Source organism: Delphinus delphis, chromosome 5 (genome assembly GCF_949987515.2).
Source record: "Delphinus delphis chromosome 5, mDelDel1.2, whole genome shotgun sequence".
NCBI lineage: Eukaryota > Metazoa > Chordata > Mammalia > Artiodactyla > Delphinidae > Delphinus > Delphinus delphis.
In genome coordinates, this window is record NC_082687.1 from 89,133,044 (window position 1) to 89,144,892 (window position 11,849).

General features: G+C 36.2%; 1 protein-coding gene across 3 annotated transcripts in view; it reads left to right on the top strand.

Moving 5' to 3' along the window:
• The window catches only part of PPARGC1A (PPARG coactivator 1 alpha), a 294,886-nt gene extending 288,383 nt beyond the window's left edge, over positions 1-6,503 (top strand). For all 3 annotated transcript variants that reach the window (XM_060012743.1, XM_060012745.1, XM_060012744.1), the window contains exon 13: positions 5,929-6,503. In XM_060012743.1, coding sequence (XP_059868726.1) covers positions 5,929-6,032 — 104 coding nt within the window. In that variant the 3' untranslated portion in view covers positions 6,033-6,503. The remainder of the gene's footprint in view (positions 1-5,928) is intronic.
• The last annotated feature ends 5,346 nt before the right edge of the window (positions 6,504-11,849 follow it).

Sequence of the window (11,849 nt, forward strand, 5' to 3'; positions counted from 1 at the left end):
TTACTGCTTTCCGTGCCTACCCTGAATCCTTTTGTACAAGCTATAGCATTGGCATCATTGCTTTGCAGAACAGAATATGCAAAAGTCTTATTCTTTTTTCCTTATTATCTCACAAACTCTTAGAAATGTCAACATTTTCTACAAATTACACCCAGAGAGAGGAGAAAGTAAAATTTCATGTGCTAAATCACACTGTAGTTTCTTTAAAACAAAAGAAGAAAAAAAAACCCTGTTTTTTTTTAGTGCTTCCATATGCTAGGCACTGTGCCAAGGCTTTGTAAGCGTTTTCTCATTTAATTACCAGAACAATCCTAGGAAGTGGATATTATCATCCCCATTTTACAGGTAAGGAAGCTGAAAAATAGATAAGTATTCCTTTTTGCCTGTTATAAAAGTTGTACAGACTCAAGGGGTGACATTTGGAAAATATAAAAAGGTATTAAGAAAAATAGCCTATCACCTAGAGATAACCACTGTTACCTAGTATGGGATTTGCTGTTCAGTATTTTGTGTCAGACCGTCAAATTTCTTGTAGTTGAGGTCATATTATACATATATATACACTTTTAAGTTCTACTTTTCTCGATTAATATTATATAAGTTCATTTTCCACTGTGATTGAAAGGATGAAAAATAATTTACCAGTACACTTTAATGGTTGTATAGTATCCTGTCTGGCAAATAGTGCCATTATACTTAATCGTTCCCTTATAGCTAAACACATTTTCAGTTTTTGATATTATAAATAATGCCACGATGGACATCTTGATTTCCTTTCCAATTTTAATTTTGTTCCTTTCCATGTTATTCCCTAACTAATGTGTGTGTTGTAAGCCTTTAAATTCCTTCATGAAATAATGAAGGAAGGAAAATGGCAAATGTCTTGTGCATATGACATAATTATTGAAATCAATTTATAATAATCATCATGAAATTAACATATCAATCTGCTCCTAAGCATTATTATATGTCTATCTGCACTTGCTTTGGCTTTGGTATAAAGAAAAAAATGAATACCAAATACAGGGCTTTTTTCTTCCTTCAGCTGAACTGATGTCTTCCTAGAGTAATTGATACAGGTGGGGTGCATTGTTCAGGAGGAATATGCTATAATTCACTTCACAAGCTAAATAGATAGTATGAAGCAGGGGAGAGACAGTTGACTGTTAGAGAGATAGATGCCTAGGGATGAAAATATAAAAGGTGGCAAGTCATTTGTTCAAATGTTGGCTGATAAAAACAGTCCAGACAGATTGAAGTCTTGAGTTGATTTGACTTATTTTCTTCGGTGATGAAGGCCAGGGTGTTTTCTAGTCTCTCAAAACATCTAGAGTTTAGAATAAGCTACCTAGAGGGGCCTTTAGATCGTGATTCATCACTGGTAAAGGGAGCATGGGATAGTATTTCCAAATTGCACTGGAGCCTCCCTGAAATATTTCTAAGAAGAATGCTTCTCCTCTAGTTATCTCTCTGCCTTGCCAGCAGCAATAGAAACTGTGCCATTGCTAAGCTAGCTCTGATTTCCTGAAAGGTGTGTTTGATGTGTATTGTAATAGCATGGATTTTTCCGTTTCCCTCCAGCCTTACAAATGCAGGAAGTGGAGTCGATCTGAGTGTAGGCCTGGTGTAGTTGAAAGCGCCTTGGCTTTGGAATTTCGCAGGCCTGGTTTTGAAACCTGAGTTAGCTTTTTGACCTTGAGCAATTAAACTCCCTCTGCTTCTGGTTCGTCATTTGTAAAATACATTATAATGTTGTTGTGAAGATTAAATTTGTGTCTGTGAAGCCCTTAGCATAGTGTCAGTGTCTGGCACAAAATAGATTCTCAATGAATAGTAGCTATAATTATAATAAAAATGATTGTTATGAGAAGTTATAAATTTGAAGTTATTTTAAAATGAAAGAATCAACACCAGGGGCCAGCTTTGGAACCAAACAACATCATGTATGTCTTGTCTTTATTCCCTGAATAGTTGAAGTTAAGTGCCTCGGGCCATGAATGCTGAATAAGGTGCATATAAGCATATCCTGGACTCTTAGAGGGGTTGGGAGCTTACGTATATGTCAAGAGTAAAGTGAAAATGATGTGATACTGATGAATTTTACCAAAAGTAAAGCAACCTATCATTTTAGATAGATTACCAATTTTTAAAATTTTTATTTGCTCTCCTAAATTAAGTTAGCTCATGTATCCCATTTCTCTGCTATTTTTAAATTATAGTTAATTTACAGTGTTGTGTTAGTTTCAAGCGTACAGCAAAGTGATTCAGTTATACATGTATATATATATTCTTTTTCAGATTCTTTTCCACTATAGATTATTATAAGATATTGAGTAGAGTTCCCTGTGCTATCCAGTAGGTCCTTGTTGTTTATCTATTTTATATATAGTCGTGTGTGCCTGTTCATCCCAGTCACCTAATTTATCTCCCCCACCCCCCTCACCCCTCATCCCCTTTGGTAACCATAAGTTTGTTTTCTATGTCTGTGAGTCTATTTCTGTTTTGTAAGTAAGTTCATTTGTATAATTTTTTTTAGATTCAACATTTAAGTGATATATGATATTTGTCTTTCTCTGTCTGACTTCTTCACTTGGTATGATAAATTCTAAGTCCACCCATGTTGCTGCAAATGGCATTATTTCATTCTTTTTTAGGGCTGAGTAATATTCCATTGTATATATGTACCACATCTTCTTTGTCCATTCCTCTGTCAGTGGACGTTTAGGTTGCTTCCATGTCTTGGTTATTGTAACACTGGGGTACATGTATCCTTTCAGATTATGGTTTTCTCCAGATATATGCCCAGGAGTGGGATTGATGGATCATATGGTAATTCTATTTTTAGTTTTTTAAGGACTCTCCATACTGTTCTCCATAGTGGTTGTACCAATTTACATTCCCACCAACAGTGTAGGGGGGTTCCTTTTTCCTCCACACCCTCTTCAGCATCTGTTATTTGTAGACTTTTAAATGATGGCCATTCTGACTGGTGTGAAGTGACACCTCATCATAGTTTTGATTTGCATCTCCCCAGTAATTAGCGATATTGAGCAGCTTTTCAGGTCCCTGTTGGCCATCTGTATGTCTTCTTTGGAGAAATGTCTCTTTAGGCCTCCATTTTTCTGCTGTTAAGGCCACTTAATGGTTACTTACAATACTGTTAGTGCAAAACACAATGATTCTAGTTACTATTTATGAGCCAGATTTATAAATGAGACTCAGAATTTAAAGGGATGATCAGCTTATCATGATGAAGCCAATATTTAAGTCTGGTTTCTATGAATCTGTAATCTGTGTGTCTTTCTGTTTACTGTTCTATAAACAAATAGATCTTTCCATTTGAAAGAGCTTGATGAAAAATCTCAAAGAGGAAAGACAGAAATTAAATTAGGACTATAGGGTCAAAACAGAAGGATGGGTCATGATTAAGAATATGATCATTTTGATCAGGAATTAGTTTTGGCTTAGAATTTGTAAATAATAAAAAGTAAACAAATAACATTGGTCACAAACTCTTTATTAACTCAAAGAAATGTAGTATATTATCAACATCTTGAATACATATGTAACTTTACATATACCCTTGCCATTCATTGGTAAATCAATCCCAGATCTAAACACAAATATTTTCAATCACGTTTTTAATAATATGTGGGTGTTCAAGACTAATACATTCATTAGACAAATACTGAGGGCCCACTTTGTGCCAACAGTTTTCTAGGTGCTCGGAATACAGTTGTGATGTGATTTGTTTCTATTAATACAGTATTATTAATTATAAAATTTTATTTTTTTAATTTGTTAGCATGGCTTTCAGGTTCTTCCTATAAAAATTTCATTATCTCTTACTTGTGTTGCAATATCCTTCCTTTAGTGGAGGGAGAGGGGTGGAGTGGATGTTATTGCCACAGGAGTTGCATATAAACACATTGTCTCTTCAAGAAATGAGAAAGATTTTGTGGGTGCCGACTGACATAGTATGCCCATGAAAGTTGGTATATACGTAAGCACCAACCACTGTATTTCACAGCGTAGAAACCCTTGAAATCCACTGTATCAACGTGCTTTTAGTATTTACTGATGAAAACCCAGAAAATTCTGGGTTTCATGAATAATCCCAAATTAAGACATTTTAAATATTCTCAAAATCTCCTCCAAGGAAAGATACACATATATATTCTCGACGGTTCTATGCTGACTTTATGTCACACAGACTGCCATCACTGGACAGCTCTTCCGTCTTCATCTACAGTGCAAGTGGAATTCTGATTTCAGGCTAATCTCTGACAATGAGCAGAACTTTTTTGTGTGTCTACAGAAGAGATTTTGATTTGAACAACAGCTGCTCATGAGGCTTTGGTTATACAAGCAAATTATTCATTAGGCTATGAAGAGAAGAGTGTAAGCCAGTGTAATTTAAGATTGACCATATAAAATTTTAGTGAGGAAAGATGGGCCATTTTTGTCCTGTTTTTATATCTGAGGCTGACTATAATTGTTCATCTTACCTGGAAAAAGAAATGCAGTAAAGACAAGGGATGGTGAGAATGAGAAAAAAAAAAGAAGTGAAGGAATTTCCTTGTCTTTAAAGTAGATTGAAGCTGGTGGGGAAGGGGAATCAGCCTGGTTCTGGAGAGCTTAAGGGATTTGCAACCTTTTCAGAAGAACACCTTGTGAGGTCAGTGATTAGCCCCCATATTATCTAATATTACCTTTTTCTGTCACCGAGCATTTCTATTTTGTAATTTAATCTGGGTAAAACACAAATATTTATATTTTAGTAAGATTGTTAACGTTTCCCAGAAAGGTTTAGTCTTCTAGTAAGTGCTTTCCAAGGAATGAATGTGTTTGCCAGAGGCTTTCTATTGTATTTCCAAGATACCTTTTCTCAAGCTGAGAGACCAGCAGAAGTAGTTGACTTTTCCATAGATGTCAAAGGAGAAAAATCAGAAATATTTGACAGAATTTTACCTTGCGTCCAGCGTGGCTGACATACCTCCATTTTGTTCAGGGCTTCTTAAAGTGGCATGTGGGGCTTTGCACAAAAGCTTACTCGGACTAGTTTAAAGATCTAAGAAAGACCATGGCTTTATTTATACGGGTATATTTTTCCTCCCCCATTAGTGAGTAAAGAGGCTGCATTTGCCCTCTCTGGACATGAAGCATTTTCCTAAACCTTCTAATCTGGGGAGAGTTTGTGCCACTGTTGCTGGGGTCCCTCAAGGTACTGGAGATCGTATGTCCCTCCCTCCTGAAAGGGGAGCAGCAGGGTGATGAGTGGGTGAAGTTCTGACAATTATCTCTCTCCCACTCAACTGGCTTTCATGCTCGATGAAATCAATCCCACTGAATAGGAAAATTAGTTCCAGCTTCTACTTTTACCTCTCCAACTAAGTGGTTGAGGAACCTTGGGTAAGTCATTTAACATGCCAGGAAGGGAGAGGGGGCTTATTTTTAAAGCATATTGATTGACTAAGTTACTATTGAAAAGAAATATTAAAGTCTGTTCTGATTACCTCCAGGAGTGTTTAAATCTAAAATGAGTCAATAGATGACTGTTTTGAATGCTCATCACTCCTTACCCTCTGCAAATATATACATGTGCTATAAATAAATAAATATACAATTAATTAACTAAAATATTGGTGTGTATATATACCAGTACCATATACTGTAAAAATACCTTCTGCAAATATATATACACATATTAATATTCATACATATAAATACCTTCTGAAAAAATATATATGTAAATATATGCATATATATATGTGTACATCAATATCATATACTAATAAAAGCTGGGCATATTTTTTAAAGTATATCGATTGGATAAGTTGCTCTTGAATCAGGTAATCTTAGAATAGATGATTGAGTTAATGACCATCAGCAGAGGGTACATCTAAATCTGGCTTGGGTTTCTTTCAGATTCAAACTCAGATGACTTTGACCCTGCTTCCACCAAGAGCAAGTATGACTCTCTGGATTTCGATAGTTTACTGAAAGAAGCCCAGAGAAGCTTGCGCAGGTAACATGTTCCCTGGCTGAGGATGACAGAGGGACGGTGAATACCTCACGGGACAGCGCGTCCTTCCCTAACAGACTGTTGCAAGTCATACTTAGGAATTTCTCCTACTTTACACTCTCTATACAAAAACAAAACAAAACAACAACAATACAACAAGAACAACAACAATGGTTTACATGAACACAGCTGCTGAAGAGGCAAGAGACAGAATGGAAACCCAGTAAGCACATGTTTATTTATGGGTGTCAGCTTTGCTTTCCCTGAGTCTCTTGGTGATGGAGTGTGTGTGTGTGTGTGTGTTGCGCGCGCGCGTGTGCTTGCCTGGTTTGGGGGAAGTGTGTATGTACAGGTGGGGACTGGGGGCACCTGACCAGAGCGTGCAAGGGCAAACCACTTCAAATGGCAGCAGTTCCATGAAGACACACTTAAAACCTAGAACTTCAAAATGTTCATATTCTATTCAAAAGGAAAAAAAAAAAAATATGTACATCCAAAAGGAAAGAAAACCAACCAACCACAAGCCACCCTAAAATGACAGCCACTGATGTCTGGGCATCAGCCTCCGTACTCTGTTTTTTTTAAGAAAGTGCAAAATCAACTTGAAGCAAGCTTTCTCTCATAACGTAACGGTTATATGACAATCCCGAAGAAACTGCAGGTTCCGTAGAACTCATATCCTTTCTCTCTCTCTCCCTTTTTTTTTCTTTCTTTTTCTCCTTTTTCCTTTTGCCATGGAATCTGGGTGGGAGAGGATACTTCGGGCACCGAGCTCAACTTTCCTAACATTTTGAAGTTTCTGTAGTTCGTCCTTTCTCATGACACCCATGTAAATGTCCAAAATGTTGATCTTCCACAGCGAATTTCAAAAGCCTTGTCAATGGTCAAGCTTGCAGCTTGTTCAGTGGCTCTTTCTGAGGAGCGAGCACGGTGTTACATTACTAATGGGAGTTGGGTAGAACTCTCTGGGATGCGTTCAGATAGTATAATTGCTACATTCTCTGATGTAGTTAAGTATTTACAGATGTTAAATGGAGTATTTTTATTTTGTGTACATATGATACAATGATGTTCTTTTTTTGTTACAGCTATGCACTGTAAATGCAGCCTTCTTTTCAAAACTGCTAAATTTTTCTTAATCGAGAATATTCAAATGTAATTATGAGGTGAAACAATTATTGTACACTAACATATTTAGAAGCTGAACTTACCGCTTATATATATTTGATTGTAAAACAAAACAAACAAAAAAGGACAGTGTGTGTGTCCGTTGAGTGCAACACAACAAATCGATGCTTTACGCACAACCATCCCTTCTTAGGTGAGCTTCGATCCAAGCATCTTGTCAAGAAATCTCCTAGCCCCCTAAAGGTATTAACCACTTCTGCGATATTTTTCCACATTTTCTTGTTGCTTGTTTTTCTTTGAAGTTTTATACACTGGATTTGTTAGGGGAATGAAATTTTCTCATCTAAAATTTTTCTAGAAGATATCATGATTTTATGTAAAGTCTCTCAATGGGTAACCATTAAGAAATGTTTTTATTTTCTCTATCAACAGTAGTTTTGAAACTAGAGGTCAAAAATCTTTTTAAAATGCTGTTTTGTTTTAATTTTTGTGATTTTAATTTGATACAAAATGCTGAGGTAATAATTACAGTATGATTTTTACAATAATTAATGTGTGTCTGAAGACTATCTTTGAAGCCAGTATCTCTTTCCCTTGGCAGAGTATGATGATGGTATTTATCTGTATTTTTTACAGTTATGCATCCTGTATAAATACTGATATTTCATTCCTTTGTTTACTAAAGAGACATATTTATCAGTTGCAGATAGCCTATTTATTATAAATTATGAGATGATGAAAATAATAAAGCCAGTGGAAATTTTCTACCTAGGATGCATGGCAATTGTCAGGTTGGAGTTTAAGTGTTTCATTTGGGAAATTCCGCTTTTGCAGAAGCAGTGTTTCTACTTGCACTAGCATGGCCTCTGACGTGACCATGAAGTTGTTCTTGATGACATTGCTTCTGCTAAATTCAATAAAAACTTCAGAAAAACCTCCATTTTTGAGCATCAGGATTTCCTCTGAGTGTGGAGCCCTGGAATGGAAGTCAGTAAAGTTTGGCGTGTACATTCAAGTTTTTAAATTGAGATCCGATTACAGTTTGGCCGACATGACTTTTCTGGAAGACATGATATACCTACTACGTAATCGTTCTTTTCCTTTCTCTCGCCCAACACGATCTTATAAAATGGATTTCACCCCCAGGCCAATGCAGCTAATTTTGAAAGCTGCATTCATTTATCACCAGCATATTGTGTTCTGAGTGAATCCACTGTCTGTCCTGTCGGATGCTTGCTTGAGTTTTTGGCTTCTTATTTCTTAGTAGATAGAAAGCAATAAAAATACTATGAAATAAAAGAACTTGTTCACAGGTCCTGCGTTACGACCGTAACACATCTTTAATCCGCCTAATTCTTGTTGTTCCGTAGGTTAAATGCAGGTATTTTAACTCTGTGTGGACGCCAAACTAAAGTTTACAGTCTTTCTTTCTGAATTTTGAGTATCTTCTGTTGTAGAATAAGAATAAAAAAAGACTATTAAGAGCAATAAATTATTTTTAAGAAATCAATATTTAGTAAATCATATTATGTGTTCAAGGACCAGATGCTTTCTCTATTTTGCCTTTAAATTTTTTGTGATCCAATTTTCAATACATTCTCCTTTTTGCCCTGGATTGTTGACATGAGTAAAAATCTTGGTTTCTTTTCTTACTTATGAAAAGACAACACTACAGATTTCATGTTGAGGATTCATTTATCCCCCCTTCTGGCCTGAGAAATATTGTTACCATGAAGATAGTTTTCTTCCATGGACTTCAAATTGCATCTAAAATTAGTGCAAAGAGAGACTCACTAGACCATCCAAATAGAGCTTTTGTATCTTATGCAGACACTGTGGGTAGCCCATCAAAATGTAAACTGTGTTCCTTTTATTTTTATTTTTAAAATTTTTTTTGGAGAGAATATTTCCAATGAACACATGCACCCCATCATCACTGGAGGCAAATTTCAGCATAGATCTGTAGGATTTTTAGATGACCCCGGGCCATTGCCTTCATGCTGTGGTAAGTACCACATCTACAATTTTGGTAACTGAACTGGTGCTTTAGAAATGTGGGTTGTTTTTTGTTTTTCAAGAGATGTAGCAGAATAATTCTTCCAGTGCAACAAAATCAATTTTTGCTAAACGACTCTGAGAGCAACGGTTGGGCTGTCAACATTCAAAGCAGCAGAGAGGGAACTTTGCACTATTGGGGTATGATGGTTGGGTCAGTTGAAAAAAAGGAAACCTTTTCATGCCTTTAGATGTGAACTTACAGTAGGTAATGATTATGTGTCCTTTTTTGATGGCTGTAACGAGAACTTCAATCACTGTAGTCTAAGACCTGATCTATAGATGACCTAGAATAGCCATGTAATATAATGTGATGATTCTAAATTTGTACCTATGTGACAGACATTTTCAATAATATGAACTGCTGATTTGATGGAGCTACTATAAGATTTGTAGGTGAAAGTGTAATACTGTTGGTTGAACTATGCTGAAGAGGGAAAGTGAGCGATTAGTTGAGCCCTTGTCGGGCTTTTTTTTTTTTCCCACCTGCCAACTCTACATGTATTGTTGTGGTTTTATTCATTGTATGAAAATTCCTGTGATTTTTTTTTTTAAATGTGCAGTACACATCAGCCTCACTGAGCTAATAAAGGGAAACGAATGTTTCAAATCTACTTCTGCTTTTCTTATTTATCATAACCAAACTCCTGGCATATTCCTCAGATCAGTACACATTACTCGCTTATCGTTATTCTGTTTCCTCTCTGGATCTCCCCCCTCCCCCTGCTTTTCCATATTCATGGATGGATTTCAGCTCTAAGGTAACATGCACCTTCTGTATTTTACCTTGTCTCCTTTCAAATGGCAAAGGCAGAAGTGGTGATTTCTATAATGAGAAGTGATGTGGGACTTTATCAAACGGATTAGCTCTGTTTTGGTACTTAACCCTGGAAAGTGTGAATTTTAAGTACGAGCCACTGCCCCTAGTGAGAAACCTGCTAAATAGTTCAGCTTAGGAAGCAATTGTACTCTAATGGGCTGAATTTTTTTTTTATTGACAGTTGATTTACAATGTTATGTTAGTTTCTGGTGTATTGCATGGACTGAATATTTTTTGAAGACTTGTAACAGAATGCATCTCCCTGTCCCCCCGTCATATGTAAGTCATCAGGTTAAATATGGGACAAGCTGATAGATTGCTGCCGGTACGGCTCGCTGTCAGGATGTCCACTGTGCCTTGTAGGTGATTGGTGATCTTCGTGACAGAGATTGCAGAGAATGTGTTATTAGTGCTTTGCCATGTCCAGATTTCAGATGTGGTCCTCACTCCCAGCCACTTGCACTGCAAGATTCAGCATAAGCCTAGCCATGGGGAAAGGTGGTTAAATGTATTCCAGTTCCTAGCCCCCCCCTTTCTCCTACAGAAAAATGTATTCGTAATTATTGGAAATGTGATAGAGCTATCAATAGTACATTGAAATCTGCTAAATAACACAAGAAGCACCTCCCATGGCTCTCTGTCTATTTTATAGCACTGTAAGATTTGCCAATTATTTTATCAAAATAGAAAATAAAAACTTCCTGTTATCTTACCCAAATACTGCATTCATCTACAACTGTGATTCAGTGGATAGGTCTCACATTGTGACTTGTCTCCACTGGTGTTTAAATTGTATAGGGCATTTTGAATCTTCTGGCTGGAATTAGCAAGGGCAATAGAATAATGACAGCCTTCCTTTTGAAGGGTTAACTTTTTACCCTTAAAAACCTTTTGAGGGTAAAGAGGGATTTTTAAGAGGAAAAAGAAAGGAGTAGCCACTAGTCTTGTACAGGGACAAGACTAGATTAGAGATAAAGGATTCATTTGATGTTGTCCTCAAACATTAAATCGCTTCCATCCTTAATGACACTCATGGCAAAATAATTATTGAATCCAAAATTAGGCTGACAAAAATAAATGAACACTGGATATGAATAGTTTATTTAAAAGGAGCTTGTTTCCATTCAAAAGTCCTCCAAACTAATCTGTTTAAAGTATACAATGTGATATTGGTTCAAAATCCTTTTTCAGCATTGCCAGTTTTCTCTTAATTGTAGCCTTATTTAGCTAATCATTGGATATAATTTACAGCTCTGAGAGCACTGTTATACTCATTTGACACTGGTGTTACTAGCTACACAGTTGTAACTCAGTATTAATTATAGCGTATTATAACCAAGACGTACTTTTTGCAATGTTTACTTTATATTAATCTTGTATTTTGCAATTCTCTTTACCATGCCTTGTTTTCAAACACAGTATACACTATTATAAATCAATCTTCACACTTTATCAAACAGCAGAGAGCAATAAATAAGGTCACAACTCATAGAGGAGCTCCTCGGAGGTTTGTAACATCATGATTTAAATCTCAGAAAGATTTAATCAAAAGCTGAATTAATCCCTGGAGAAAAAGATGCTGTATAGATTCTATTGATGGGAACAAAGCAGCCTATTTCTTTTCACTGGTCTCTGTTAACATGTTGGGGAAAAGGAACAAAGTTTCTTCTATGAGAAAGAAAATAAGATTTCCTTGGTGGGGGAAAGATAATATGCAGTGACCTTTGTGTCATGTTTCTTCCCTTTCAATCAACATGGTCCTTTTTATTCTATTTACCGTGACGTTATCTACTCTTCTAGTTCGTGGTTTAAGTTAAATGT